This window comes from Nomia melanderi, chromosome 13 (assembly GCF_051020985.1).
Source record: "Nomia melanderi isolate GNS246 chromosome 13, iyNomMela1, whole genome shotgun sequence".
Taxonomy (NCBI): Eukaryota; Metazoa; Arthropoda; class Insecta; order Hymenoptera; family Halictidae; genus Nomia; species Nomia melanderi.
The window spans coordinates 1,922,822-1,937,684 of NC_135011.1; the positions used below are offsets into that span (position 1 = coordinate 1,922,822).

Here is a 14,863-nt window from a genome sequence, read left to right on the forward strand (position 1 = left end):
TAATTTCAGCATCAAAGCGAGGCGCGAGCGATTTTCCGTCAATTGAACGTGGCCGCCTTTGGGACGTGCGGACAACAACGCGGCCACTGTGCGTCGCGAAACTGCGCGTGGCCGTCGTCCCGCGAGCTCAAAGCGTATCGCTCCCGCCATCCGGCCCGGCTAATGGCTCGGCTCGCTTAGCGGCTTCCTTCCTCGCCGCCTGCGCCGTTTTTTCCACGAAAAATGCCGGGCCGGCTTCCCCCCGGCTCGCGGAAAACAGAGAAATCGCTCGGACCCGGGGACCTGATCGAGAGAAAGCGATCGAGACGGATCGCGGAAGACAATTAGGCTTCTAATCCTAATTCGGCCGGGGTCCCTGGACGATGGGGTGCTCCTTGAACGATGGCCACCTCCGACTGGCAGATTTTTCTCTTCTTTTTGGGGGAATGGAGGCGTCTGGAGAGGGTTTTGTTGCTTTCAGCTTGATAATCCCTGGCGCTTTAGCGCATGCCTTGAGCAGACTTTCGTTCCGTTGAATTTTTGTAACACGGTTGTGAATCGTGATGTTCGGAACGGTTTTATTTGTCGAGGCTTTGACGTGATTGCGGATTCTGTGAATCTAGATTTTTGTAAAGGAGCTGGCAATTGGGAACGTTGATCTATTGTTCGATAACATCGAAATATTGCGAATTAGACAATTAAGACATTCGTAAATCGAGTTGCGGAGGAAGTAATTAGTGCTCCGAATGAATCCACAATCGCAGAGGGCAATGGAATAATCGAACCACTCCGAACCGAAGTCACCGAGTAATTAAAAACAGATGCCATCGAACCGTTTCCCGACGGAGCCGAACGTCAGCGTGCGTCCTGTCGCCAGGGAAACGTCCGAAGACCGCCGTGCCAGTTCCCGAGGATAATTGGCGCCATATTGCAAACCAAACGATCGATCTTTCCTCGCGCGGCGCGTATGCTCAGGGATTATCAGCGTGTATTTACTGGCGAAGGCTTACGAGTGTAACGTACGGTATTTATTTTACACAGGAACGTTTCATCGCGTCCCGACGTGGTTCAGTTTTGCGTTCAGCACAAAAAATTGCTGGCTAAATCCTCTCTCGCGCTCATCCATTCTCTCACGCTGCCACGTACACATTGTTTCTCGCTTTCGCCTATCTCTACATCTCTCTCTCTCTCTCTCTCTCTTTCTCTCTCTCCCTTTCTCTCGCTCCATTCCCATCTCATCTTCTCTCTCGCTCATCCCCTCTCTTAGTCGTTAATTTTCACGCGCGCCTTAGAGCTACGAGCGTAGTTCCCAGATAAAATCTACTTCGTTTTACAACGATTCCACTTTTCGCAGCGACCAACGGAATATGTTACAATGGCGGCGAAAACGCTCGAAGTTTACCGGAGGTCCGCTCGGAGGGAAGTACGGTGCTTTCAGCGTTAATTCGACGCTTTCCTCTCTCTCTCTCTCTCTCACTCAATTTCTCTCACACTCACTCTCCCTTTCCCACACATGTACGAAAAGCGGAACGAGCGCGTTTTCATTTTCTTTTTTTCCGTTGCACGCGCATTTCGTTACTCGTCATTGCGGCTCGTTCAAACATCATCGCGGATATTGGATTGAAACGCGAAATAACGACCGGTCCGCCCGCTCGCACGCATGCACGCACGCACGTACGCGTGTACACGCGCACGCACGCACGCACGCACGCCCGACGGGGTTTATACGGCGGTTACCCCGTCCGTTTAATTTTTTAATTATATCCGGCCCGCTCCGGGGTTTTACGCGCGGACCCCGCAATCGACCGCTTGTTATTCTTCGTTTACGTATCACCGCGTATTTATCTTTCCGCTGGGACGACGGATTCCCCGCCGCGCCTCGCCCCCGTCAGATCCTGACCCTGCGACCCCCCCCCCGATCCTCGCGACAACCCTTCGCGAGCGGAATTTAAACGCCCCGACAATATCCTCGAAGAGACGCGCTCGTTTCCTGCGCGCCCGACCACCTCCGCGTAAACCGATTACCCTATCGAAGCGAGCCACGTGCGGGACGGATCCGGATTCGGCCGGTTTTCACCCCCTCCCCGAACGGTTTTCCGCCTTTTTTCGTACACCGCGCGATAATGCTCGCGCGCCGGCGACGGGCTTCGTCGGTCCCGCGCGTTCGTTCGAGCCGAGCTCGCTCGGTCGTCGGTGCCGCGGGAATTCCCGCGTCGATTACCCCTCGACGAGGGGGCTGCTCTCCGCGAGCGTTGTCTCGAGATGGAACCGGGCACTCCGAAGGTACAGAATACTTTCAATGAATATTTACAGCCGCGAGACGCGTCCTGCAGAGTGCACCATGAAAATTTCAATGGAACCTTCGCTTGTTTGCAGTGGAAGCGGAATTTCCGGAGGATTAAGAGCTCGACCTCCGCGGGGGATGGCAAGTGGATTTGTTTCGGGAAGCTCCGAGAAAAGTCGGCGTCGCGTGGCCGTTTGCGGGGAGATTGATTGTTACTGGAAATCGGGAATGATTCTGAGCTCGCGAGATAGAGTTTACGTAACCGTTGTCGGAGGTTCTGTGAAACGTGTTTGCAAAAATATCCTATTGTACCGGTGAACGGGCGGTGTCGTGTATAAAATCTGCAATCTAACCCTAAACATTGGTCGTTTCATTGAAAATCAGTTTCAAGCACTTTGCAGACGTCCCTCGTCATCCCCTGTGCGCTCGTGTCAGCGCAGTCTCCAGTTCCCGGCTCGGAGAATTAATAAACCGCGAACCCTTCTCACTCATCGGCTCCACCCTACGATCCATCGTACCGAGCATACAAACGGAGGCCCATAATCGCGAGTATACCAGCTAGTAAACCAACTCATCGAACTTAACTCCGGTAACCACCCCTTAAAGCTACCAAACGACTCCTCAGTTCTCAATCTTCAAAAACTATAAACTCAATCCCCTATCCCGAAACAGCCCAGTACCTCCAACTGAAAAATTTTCCGAGCGGTCCCCACGTATACTCGGTACACCCTCAGCGGTCCCACCGTCACTCACTCTCGAAGGGAAAGCACCGTCGCTCGTCTCCCCGAGCGGACCATCGGTATCCTCTCGAATCGCTTCGCCGGCTACGAAGGCGACGCCTTGAACGCGGACGTCGCCCGTGCGCGTCGAGTTCGCTACGCGTGCGGGTGCGTGTGCGGGTGTGGATGCGTGGACAGCGCCAGGCCCGTGGAGGATGGCGTGGAGGTGGGTGGAGGTCCGGCGGAGGCGGCCACGGCCGCGGCCGCGCTGCTCGCGGACAGGTGGTGACCGAAGAACGTCGGCCCGGTCGGAGGATAAGGTGGCGCGGCCGGGTGATAATAGCCCGGCGGCGGCGGCGGCGGGACGGGCGGCGGATGATGGACGTGGGCGTGCGGGTGCGGGTGGGTGTGCGAGTGCGGGAGCGGGTGCTGGTGCGGGTGGGCGGCGAACAGGAACGCTGGCGCGTAAGGCGGCGGATGGGGCGGCGTGGTCGGCACCGTGGGGCTGTTCACGTCCAGGCCCGGGTTCTGCTTCTTCCACTTGGTCCGCCGGTTCTGGAACCAGATCTTCACCTGGGTCTCGGTCAGCGACAGCGACAGGGCGAGGTTCAGCCGTTCGCAGACGGACAGGTATCTGGTGGTCTTGAATTTATTCTCCAATGCGACCAGCTGCTCGTACGTGAACGCAGTCCTCGCTCTTCTGGGCTTGCCACCGGTGCTGCCGCCGCCGCTGCTTCCGTTCTGGCTGGTCTGGCTCTGGCCCTGGCAACCTTGGGCCTGGACGCTGCTCGAGGACGAAGAGGACGAGGAGGACTGCCTCTTCTTGCACGAGGAGGACTGGCCGTTGTTCGATCCCGCCCCCGGCTCGCGGTCCGCGTTCGAGGACTCCTGGTCGGTCACCCTCATCTCGACGTCCTCGTCCTCCTCCTCTTCCTCGGGGTCCTCGTCCATGTCCTCCATCCCCGTGTCCGGCGTGCCCTCCTCGTCCTCCTGGCCGCTGCCGCAGGCGAACTCGCCCCGCGAGTCACCATCTGCGGGCAATAATGAGACAGAGTATCAGAGACCGTCCATCTAGCGCCGGCCGCGTCGGTCGGGGAAGGTAAGCGATACGGTGTTGCGTGACGAAAATTGATTATACCGGGGATAAAATTGCGCCGCGGGTGTCGGCTTGCTTATAACGGCGCGAGTAACGCGACGCCGGCCGATGTTTCGCGCGCACCCCGTGTCACGCGGCGCGGGGAACGTTGCGGTCGATCCGCCCGGAAATTAACCGTTTATGGCGCTCGAGGAGGCTTGGGGGATCGTTGTCGCGAGGGCGTTTTTTAGGGCAAGCGTTTGGATGGTTTGGATGCTGGAGGTGTCGGTTGCCTCTCTTTGGCGTGGCGATTCGTGTGTTTCAAGGTGTTCGTTGGTTAGAGATCATTTTTGGATCGTTTTACTGTTCTTTTGTATGTTAAACTGTTTAATGCTACGGCTGTTGCTTGAGTTCTTTAATAATCGTGGAATATTGCGAAGGAATCGTTCGCTTCATATTGTTTAGAGAAATTGGTTTGCTGTCTGATCAACAAAGAGGTGGACCTACGTGCAGGTCTATAATTGTGACACGTGTCAATCTGTTCTGGCGGACTCCAAGAGGTCGAGCGTTCTATTCTGAGTCCTTTGTCCGATCATCGGCGCACTGAATCTGCTAAGACAAGCGACTAACATGCACGACGAAATTAATTGTTTCAGAAAGCGTGTAGAACACGCAGTGTTTCATTGCGAGCCTATTACATGTCTGAACAGTAAAACACTGAATCTACTGAGACGCTCCTACCTCTAGATTTACACGCACGAGGGAATTAACTGTTTCAGCAACATTTGAAGCGATGAAGTGTGCCACTGTTACCGTACTGTATGTCCGACCAACAAAGTACTAAATCTGCTTAATGCACCCAGATCTTGCTGATTCGTAACGCGCAAACGATAATTATAGCTCTCGATTCGTGCATATTTCACTCGCTAAATATAGTTCAATACACTTTGCGCAAACTGTTGAATCTAAAAACCAGTTACCAAGAGCCTCACCAATTAAATCTCCCTTCCCAATACAAGCGCCAATCCCAAGCTCCCTCGAACATTCCCAAAACCCTCCAAATATCTCTCTCACAACTACCCAAGAATACTCGACCGCACGATTACCCTTTCCACCTCAACCAACTCAAAAACCACCAGTCCAAAATGTTCCAAGGTCCAGCAGTTCCGCTCAAAGGAACGTCAAACTCCCACGAGAACGCGGCGAAATAACATCCGCGAAGACAGCGGCAGTTCGCAGCTGGGAAACCAATCGAAGCGCGCGTGCGATCGGCGGCGCGAGGTGAACGCGGTTCGGCCGGCGACACTGCGGACAAAGAGGAAGCCAGCCGGTGAAACCGAGAAAGAGACCGACAGAGAAAGAGCGGCCAATCGTTCGCTCAATGAGAGAGGAGATTGGAGATTCAATCAGCACGCAGATGTCCCGGGGACAGATATTCCCTGGCTCCGGTCCGTGGGGGTTGGGGGTTAGCGGCCGTGAAGGGTGGCAGAGAGAGGGACGGGACGGGTCGCCGGATGGATAAAACCGGCGGGCAGAAAGAGAGACAGGTTACCGGGGCGAGATTGAAAGAGACCGGGCGCGGAGAGAGCGATCGGCGGAGGAACAGAGGAAGAAGACGAACGCTCGGGGACGCGCAAGGGAGAGGAAAGACGAGGTTGGCGGCCGCACGCGGCAGAGCAGGAGGGAACGCGCGCGCGGCACGGGGGTAGTCGGGACTTTATCCGAATTGCCGTGGCTCGTGGCCCATAGCCCGTAGCCGAGCACTGTGCCTGGGGCTCGGGACGCCCGTAGGGGGCGACGGATCGAGAAGGTTTACGCCGTAATGGGATTTGTATCTCGTTAACGCGCGATCGTTCTTGCCCCGCCGTACCAGGCCGCACCGCGGCCGGTTACGCTTCCCTCTTCCTCTTCTTCCTTCCGCTTCCTCCTTCTTCGGCCGCCCTCTCGGACATGACCGGCGCAACCGATTGATTGCTTCTAATTGAATCGCGTAATTTATATTGTCCCGCGGCTGGCCGCCGGGCCTTTCGCTGGGGGATGTCTTTTAGAGGTAGGGATCGTTTTTCGGAATGTTGGTTCGTTGGTTTTCGGTTGGGCGTCGGTCGAACAGGTAACGAGTTCAGTGTGTTGATCTTGTTTTCATGTTTGATGGACCTCCGATTAGTGGATTATTCGGGAGTTTCATATGGTCCCGATGATTTATAGATGGCCGTGGGTAACTGATTGTTGAAGACAGCGTTAGAGGTTTTCGATCGTGTTTCAGTGTTCGATGGATCGGTCGGTTGTTTAGTATAGTGATTGTCCGAGATGAATGGTCCGCGCGAATCGTTCTTTCAACGTTTGTCACGCCGGTTATGAAGCTGTACGATGGATTATTGGGGACACATGGTCGCCGGGAACGTTTCAGGCAATTAACTCGAGACGCGTCTCGTAACGAGCCACCTCTCTTATCGCGTCCGCCGGGGTTTTATAGCGTCAGCCTCGCCGGAGAGCATTTATCTCGGTTAGATCTTCTTCATTAAGCACGATCCGGCCGGCTTCTGCGCGAGAGAGCCGCCCGGGGAACGTCCGCGTCCCGTGGGACCCCGCTAAGGGTGCACACGGGGGATGACGGCAGGCCGGGGCCGCGCGATCGCCGACTCTTATTTCGGTTTTCCTCGTTAAGCACAATGACAGAGCGGTCGACGGCGATCCGGGAATCGGTTGGCAAACAACCGGCCCGCGCGGAGCGTTTTGGATCGAAGCCTAGGAACGTTAATAGAGGGACGAATGATCTAGAGAGATTAAGAGGCGGGGACGGTGAACGATGCGCCGGCGATTGATTCAATTGGGCTGAAATTTCCTTCTAATCGAGTGCCTCCTCGACCGCCGACGAGAGGTTTATGGTTATTAAATTTGGATCTTGGCTGATTTGAATTATTGCCGCGGAAGTGTAAATACCCGGCTGGCCGTGGGAGACTATTTTCTGATTAATCGAGGGACACGACGGAGGGTAATTTTCATTCTAGTCACCGGAGAATCTAATTCGTTCTTTAATAGATTTGTTCTTCGCAGCAAATAATACATTGTGAAATTACTTTCATAGTCGTGACTTGCTAATCATTCTCGCAGAAAACCTAGAACTTCCAACTTAAACCGATCAATCACAAACACACTGACGTCTACAGTCCTTAGAACCCAGAAATTGTAGAACTCCCATTTCAACCCCCCGAAACCGTCCGAAATCCGCCCCATCCCCGACAATCCTCGTTACTTCCAACTCGTCGCCGACATTCGCGAGCGTTTCTCGCCTGAAAACGCGACCCTATCAAAATTCTTATCGCGCGTCCCCCGGTCCAACCCCGTGCGCGACCGCCGGACGATTATCATATTATTTCAGCGCGCAGGAACAATGAGTCCCGCCGCGGAACACCGGGAACACCGGCGGTAACGAGCGCCGGAATCGTTCCCTTAACGAGCGGCCGCGATACCATCGGTCGTTCCGATAAGGGAAAGCCCGCGGCTCGCGTCGGACCCGACGTTTAACGGTATCTCGTCGCTCTGCCCCAGTAATTACAATTTTTCCCGAAATCTAGCGGAAAATCCGTTGAGCTCCCGAGTCGCGGCGCGATATTCCGTTTTACGGTCGACGGAGGGGGGCGAGAGTTTGTCGTGGACCGAGGGGCAGAGATGCGAAGAGGGAGCCGGGGGGGGGGTGGTCGGCGCGACGAGGAGGGAGAGAGAGAAGTCATTATGATGCAGAAGAGCCAATTTTCTGGGCGGCTTGGCGCGATGCGACGCGATACGCCGCGATGCTGCGCGATTATCATAACAACCGACGATATTATTCCGTCGCCGGATTTGCCGTTCGAAGGGGTGGCCCGCCGCGCCGCGCGGAGGGGGGCTGCGCGGAATAGAGGGACGACCGGCGGAGGACTCGTCGCAGCCAGCAGTCGAAACGGATTCCGCCGATCGGGCTCTGATGCACTTTTAATGGGGACGCCTGCGAGGGGGGCGGCTCCCGTGGAAGATGGATGGCAGTGGAATCGTGTAATCCCGATTTCATCGCGGCGCGCGCTCGATCGATCGATCCCTCGACCGCTGTCTACCGTCTTCCCCCGTCGCGTGCCCCGCCGGAAGAACTGTTGTCCCGGCGACCGCGGGAATCGTCCCCGAGATACGGGGAATTCGGATCGGCTCTTCTTCTTCGTTTTTCTCCCGGCCACCCCCGCGAGGACGACAGTCGGTTGATTCCGCCGGGCGCTGCCAGTGTCCCGTACCGGGATAAAGGGACGACAATGATGGGGTTCAAGGACTGGTTAACGCAGATTAGCGGAGCAATTTGTCACGCTCCGACAAGCCACCCTCACGACCGCCTCCGCCCACCGGCGGCCCGGCAGCCCCCTCTACCGGGCCGACAGTGGCTCCTTCTGTTTCTACGTCGTTTCACCCCCTTCGTTTCCCGATGCCTCGTTCCCGTGCGCTCATCCTTCCCGAGGACCTCTTATCGACGACCGGGGGATACTTCCTCCGCTCTTATCTGTCCGCCAGACTCCATTAAATTCGAAAGTCAACTGTGAAATTGGGATCCCGGGGACCGGGGCCGGGATTCGATCATCGCGCGGAGATAAGCTTTCCGCGGCAGATGGCTCCGGATCGCGGCCGGGAATTTAATAAACGGGATTCTTCCCGGGTTTCCGTTCTTTCTCGCGTGATCCACCTTGGGTTTTGGAGAACTGCCGGTGGAATGTTGGGATTGTTGGACTACGATCGAGTTAGGCTTTCGTTAGGCGATTGTGGAGTGATCGCGGTGAGGTTTGGAGAACGCGAGCTAATGTTACGATGTTTTAATGGATACTGATAACTGGTCCAAATTAGGTCTATATTAAATTTTGAGTATGTAGCGAGCTGAAGACATATAATCTGTGATAGTTCTAGATCAAGTTATAAGCATGAAACGAAGAAGATAACCTCGACTCTCTTGCGAAACAACTTGAAACTCTAGACATCTATCAAATGCTACCTTCAAATCGTTCCAAAAAAGAGGACCGATCCGTCAACCGAGCAGCAGAGCGAAGTCAACAGAAAGCTTGTAGATTTCTCGACTACCGAAGAAAAACCAAGGGAGCAGATTCCCGGCGACGTCGTTACGGAAACTAGCAACCGGTCCGCTAATTAAACCGTTCTTACGCGCGCACCGTGAGCGTTTAAGCAGATCAGAGGCCGGCCGAGTGGCCCTCGAGCGCGCAAAAGCGGGGCCCTCCCGTTCCCGGTAACGCCGTCTACATCATCGCTTTTGTAGGAATCCCCTAACAAACGCAAATAACTCCGAAATCGCGCGGAGCTCGTGGAACAAGCCATCCTTTCCACCCGTCTAAAGTTAGAACAAGGAAGAAACGAGAAGCAGAGAGGGAGGACGAGCTGTGCCGGCCGGAGGGAGGGAGGCGAGGTGCGGGGGAGGCCAAGAAGAGGGGAGATCGAGGGGAACGCGAAAAAATATCGTTCAAGATCACGGGACCACGCGGAGGCCCATATGGTCGCGCGCTAGAAAAAGAGGAGAGGAAGAGGCCGCTCGCGGGGACCGTGTTTTGGCGTGGCGGTTACGACGTCGGAAGCAAGCAGGAAGCAATAAAGATGCGTGCCACGGGTTTTGGCAAGAACAAGCTCGGGGATTAGGGGACTTAGTCACCGAGATCGTCGGCTGAGAGACGGAGAGAGAGAGAGAGAAATATTCGGAAGCGAGTATTCTAAGAGATTAATCGGTTGTTGCTGGTAGATCGACGATTACTCGATTACTGCCGCGTACCAGCGGCATCGAGCGAAATTGCCGGACAAAGCGAGCGTTCTTCACCTGTGTCACTTTCTTGGATCACACGCTGTTAGGCTGCTCTAATGGGTTCATGAAACCGTACGCTAAAAGCGTTTCCCTGCTGCGAATTTCTATTATTGCGATTCGTGAAATTTGTGCGATCGCGGGATCCGGGGGAGATTTATTGCGTGGATCTTAATTGACTGGGCTTCATTCTGGACTTACGGTTGGAGACACGAGGATTCCGTTTTTAACGAACGAGACGCGCCGTGCTCGATGGATGTGACGATCGTTGGAGAGTCTTTCGGTTTTGCGGATTCCTGCGGTCGGAACGTATGAGTTTTCTTGGGAATATTGAAGATAGCGATGAAAGCTGTGTTTACGGTAGCTGTGGGAAAGTTGGTCTTGCGGTGTGTGTGTTGGAGTTTGAAAGTGAATTATATTGACAGTGTGGATTTATTGAAATGACTTATTTAGGTGTTCGTCGAAGAAGGTGGATCTTATTCGTGAAAAATTCGTGGATGTTTGCTGGGTTTCAGAGTATCACGCATTTCGCTTGCCTCTCAAGCCCAGCATAGTTCGGACTGTCACGCACATGTGATACTGATTTGCCACGAGGATCAAGATGTCAAAGAAATTTGGACGTTTCCTTTAGCCTTCTATTCTACTCTCTTTTCGCTGCGGATAGTCTGCGGCTTATTTATAGATGCAGTTTGCATTATTTCAGTGTAAGTTACCTACTGGAAATTCTAGCAAATGGAGACTCGTCTTCCAAAATGTCAAGTTTACATACCTTTAATCATATTAACGGATCTGTCGACAATATTTCACATCTTTCCGAGTGAAATACATTCGCGTTTTATAACGCGAGGAATTTATAATGATTAATTTTCAAGGCGAATCGCGAAATGCCTGTCTCTAAGTGGTGAAACGGCGAAACGTACGAACTTCAGTGGCAAAATTGCGTACAGCAAAGGAAGGTTTTTCAAAGTGGTGGTTTTATAAGGATACAGGAATGTAGAGTGTGAGTGGGAATTAGTGCAATGAATTGCATTTCGAATTTTCTGGAAAGTGAAAGATAAGGTTATAGTCGGCAGTTGATTCAGGAGAATGGATTAGGCTAACGAATGAGTTTAATGACCGATAAGTAACTTAGACAAGGAAATGATATAGATGAGAACAGCGAGCAAGGTGCGCCAACCGAAAGTGGCAAGAGGAGTCGGCGATAGACAGAGAATAGCAGCACAACAAACGGTTGGGTTTGAAAATCGGTTAATAGCGAAGGAAAAAAGAGTCAGAAGTTTAAAGAAATATGTAGAGAAAGCGAGGAAGCCTGTAATACGATTAAAGCCTTTTAATCGTGAACACGTACGAACCTTACCCAATATTTTAGCATCATTTAATCTCAATTAACGACCTGCCACTTAAAAGACAACTGTTGACAGATTCACCTAATACAAGGCGCTCAGCCATCGACTCAAAGAATCTCCTATTCAACTACCGGCGTACAAAAACAAGCTACCGTATCTTCGAAACTAGATACCAAGCTAACCAAACTAACCAGAAAACTACCCATAAGGAAACCCGTGAAGAAACCGGTAAGAAAAGTTACACCTTACCACTCGAGAGTACTAAAACGTTCAATCCACGCGACGATCACCTCTTACGAAACGATTTACCAGAAGCCGTGGCTGTAAAGTCTCCTAATAAGAAACATAGAATTAGCAATGCAAGTCACCTTCGTGTACACTGTCGGCCCGCCTGTGCCGCCGATGCTGTACAGAACTGTGCACGACCCTGCCGCCGGTGAACTTGTTAGGGTCCAGTATGTTCTCGACGGAGAACGCGAGACACCTCTTCTTCGCCTGCACGGTGCTCGCGGTGGTGGTGATGCTGCCGGCCGCGGTGCCGGTGGTCCGCGGCCCGTTACCGGAAGTGCATACGGTCATCACGGTGGAGGCGGCAGCGGCCGCGTGCGCGGATATATACACAGGAGTCCCGTGGCCAGTCGGCTGGCCACCGCTCTGAACACAGGAGAAAGGATGGACGCCGCGGTTCGCGAAGGGGTTGAGGAACTGTTCGGAGCCGGTGCCCCTGGACGACGGCGCGGTCAGGTCGACCGGGCTGCTGGGGTTGCTCTCGTCGACCTCGTCGCGGCAGACGTCGACCTCGACGTCCTCGTCTTCCTGGTAGTTCCCGTTGCGACTGCCGGGATGCACTTCCTCGTCCTCTTCCTCCTGCTCCTCTTCGTCCTCCTCGTCCTCCATGTTCCTTCTCGGAGTAACGTTCCTCTCGACCTCGTCCTCTTCTTCCTCGTCCTGCTCGTCCTCTTCCTCCATCTCGGTGTCCATCCTCTTCTCCCTGAGGGTGGCCTGGCTGGCTTCCATCTCTTGGAACTGGTCCTTGTCGACGGGGCAAAGGATCGGCGAGGTGGAAGGCGAGTGTTGCTGTCGCACGCTGTCGTACCGAACGAAAGGCTCGCCGGTGCGTACGTGGAGCAACACGTGCCGCCTTTCTTGGGGTGGTAGCGAGAGTCCGGCACGCATATCCGCTTCCTCCCGCGGTAGAACGACCGGTCCTAACGGCGACACGGTCCTGCCCTCCTGCATCCTCCACATAACACGAGCCCCAGGGGGTGTCTTTTACCTGAGCCACCCGCGGCGCTTCATCACGCGCACGAAACGATCAACACTTGTCCGGCCGCACGAACTGTTACCTTCTATTCAGAAACGTTCCCCGGGGCACACCACACTGGCCGCGCTCATGGCACTTCCCGATTCATCACTGATCCCTGGCCCGCACCACCGGTTCCCTCGGATCGTTTCCGGCCACGACGAGGATTCCAGTCAACTGGTCCCGCGGAGCAACGGGCGCGCGGCCGGGCGATCCCGCGCGGTTCTTCGTTCACTGAACCGGTCCCGGACACGGTCGTGGCGCGACAACGGGCACGACAATCGGGTCAAGGGGGAGAGAGAGATATCGGCGTGTGGCCGCGCGATTAGCAGTGTCTTCGGTGGACAGACGAGGCGGCGCGCGTCCCGTAAAACCTGCTCTCGGGACCTCCACGCAGAGCCATGGTGGCTGAATAGGTGGTATATCGGGCGTATTATTAGTGCCGAGGAGCCGTCGTAGGAGCGTAGCTCGCGGCGGCGGAGCGGTCGAAGGATCTCCCGGGTGGTGGGAGCCGTTCCCCCGCCCACAGTGGGCGTGGCAGCGGGGCGCTCGGCTTATCGGGACAGTTCGCAGCGGCGCGGTGGGCGTGGAAGCGTTCTGCGGTGTTGGTGGGGGGGTCGCGCGCACACACGTGCTGGCTCGTTGTCCGTGGCGCGGACGTGTACACGATCACGGAGATGCACCCAGACAGAAGGAGACCGGGCTGAATGGACGGGCACGAACACGAAACGGAGAGCCGCGTGCAGACGTTCCGCGGCCCCACGAGCCGAGCTTTCGCCAGATACTCGGGTATGTACACACAGAGTCTACCTTTTCCTCCCTCTGCCTCTAACCGGCGAGACCCACCCCCGGCCACCCGTCCTCCCTTCCGCCAACCACCCTCGCCGCCGCTTCCTTCCTTCCTTCCCGCCTCCTGCCCGCCGCCGCACGGCTAAAGTGGTTTGTCTTTGATTTAACCACCACCGCCGCCACCGACGCAGCAGCCGCCGCTGCCGTTGCCGTTGCCGCCACCACCGCCGACGCTGTCGATGGAGGAACGCTTTTCCCTCCACGCACGTTGGCATCGTTCAACGTTACCCCCCTTGAGGATGTGTGCGGAGGAGTCGCATGCTCGACTCGCTCGAGGTATTCGCGATCGCGGAACGCCGACGACGGGTTTGCCGATGATCTTGCCGCGCGGGGAAGGCGCCGCGGTGGGTGGCTGGGCGAGCTGGAGGGAAGGTGGCGCATCCCAGGATCGTTGTGTACGGTAATCGTGCCGAGAGTATAATCGCGCCGGCTACGGCTAGCTATTCCCCGGCCCCGTTCTCCTGGATCCTCTTTCTCGCTCCTCGGCCTCCTCCTCGGTCTAAGCTGGTGCCTAGACCGGAACTACCACCACGACTGCCTGACCGACCGACCGACCGACCGACCGACCGACGGACACCGTAGCCAGCCGCGCAATGTTGCCGTTGCTGGTGTGCTGCTAGTGATCTCCCCGGTGCTGTTGCTGCTGCCGCCACCGCTGCTGCTGCTACCGCCGCCGCTCTTAACTCGGCGCACGGATATTGTTTACCCGACCATTTAGGTAATTGCTGGCCTACCGCCCTGCCAGCCAATCGAACGTAACCGGCGGATGAGCCTGCAATACCGAGCCCACCCCTCTCTATGCCTCCCTGCGCCTCTTTGTCTGTCGGGTCGTCTTTCTCCCTTCAGCCAGCTCTCTTCGCTGGAACCGTTCTCTCTCCCGTTCACATTTTTTCTCTCTTCCGTTCTCGCACTTCGACGTCGCCGTCTCTGTTCCTCCTCGTACAGTACACGCGAGCGGAACGACCGTCGTCCGTCCTCGTTCAGAACTACCCTCCGATCATCATCGAGTTAGCTCAGGGCCAATCGCTCGGCGAGATTGACGCCGCTATTCCGCCAGCCGCCCCCCCGCCCCGCCGACCCCGCCGATGATCGATTCTTTCCACAAAATTGAAGAGATACACGCCGTCACTCCGCCCATTCCGCCCACCGCCCGACAGCCGCCCGCCGGGAGCCGACCTGTCGTCCGATCGTTCAATGGCCGATCAACCGTGACGATCGGCCCGGTCCCGGCGTATTAATAGTTCCCGGCCATCGGCGTCGGCGAACGTTACGCAAACGCTCCCGCAGGACCTTCCAATTAACGGGGCCGACTCGCAGGATCGCTAGCCGCTCCCGTTTCTCTTAAAATTGCGTAACGCCGGGAGACCCTCGGTTCCAGCCGATGATCCTCGCGTCCAGAAGCACGGTGGAGACTCGCGCCGGAGTTTCCCGATACATCGGCAGGAAGGACGCCAGGGCCCGATAACCGGCGAAGTCATTCCGCTAGAAATATCGCG

The 14,863-nt window shown here is 55.7% G+C and overlaps 1 protein-coding gene across 1 annotated transcript; it reads right to left on the bottom strand.

The window, feature by feature from the left end:
- Positions 1 to 1,006: 1,006 nt before the first annotated feature.
- On the bottom strand, positions 1,007 to 13,232 carry LOC116434196 (uncharacterized). Its single transcript, XM_076373072.1, has 2 exons — positions 11,584 to 13,232; positions 1,007 to 4,013 (listed from the first exon to the last, which is right to left on the bottom strand). The coding sequence occupies exons 1-2, from the start codon at positions 12,461 to 12,463 to the stop codon at positions 3,139 to 3,141; spliced, it is 1,755 nt and encodes a 584-aa protein (XP_076229187.1). The 5' UTR covers positions 12,464 to 13,232; the 3' UTR covers positions 1,007 to 3,138.
- Between the last annotated feature and the right edge of the window lie 1,631 nt (positions 13,233 to 14,863).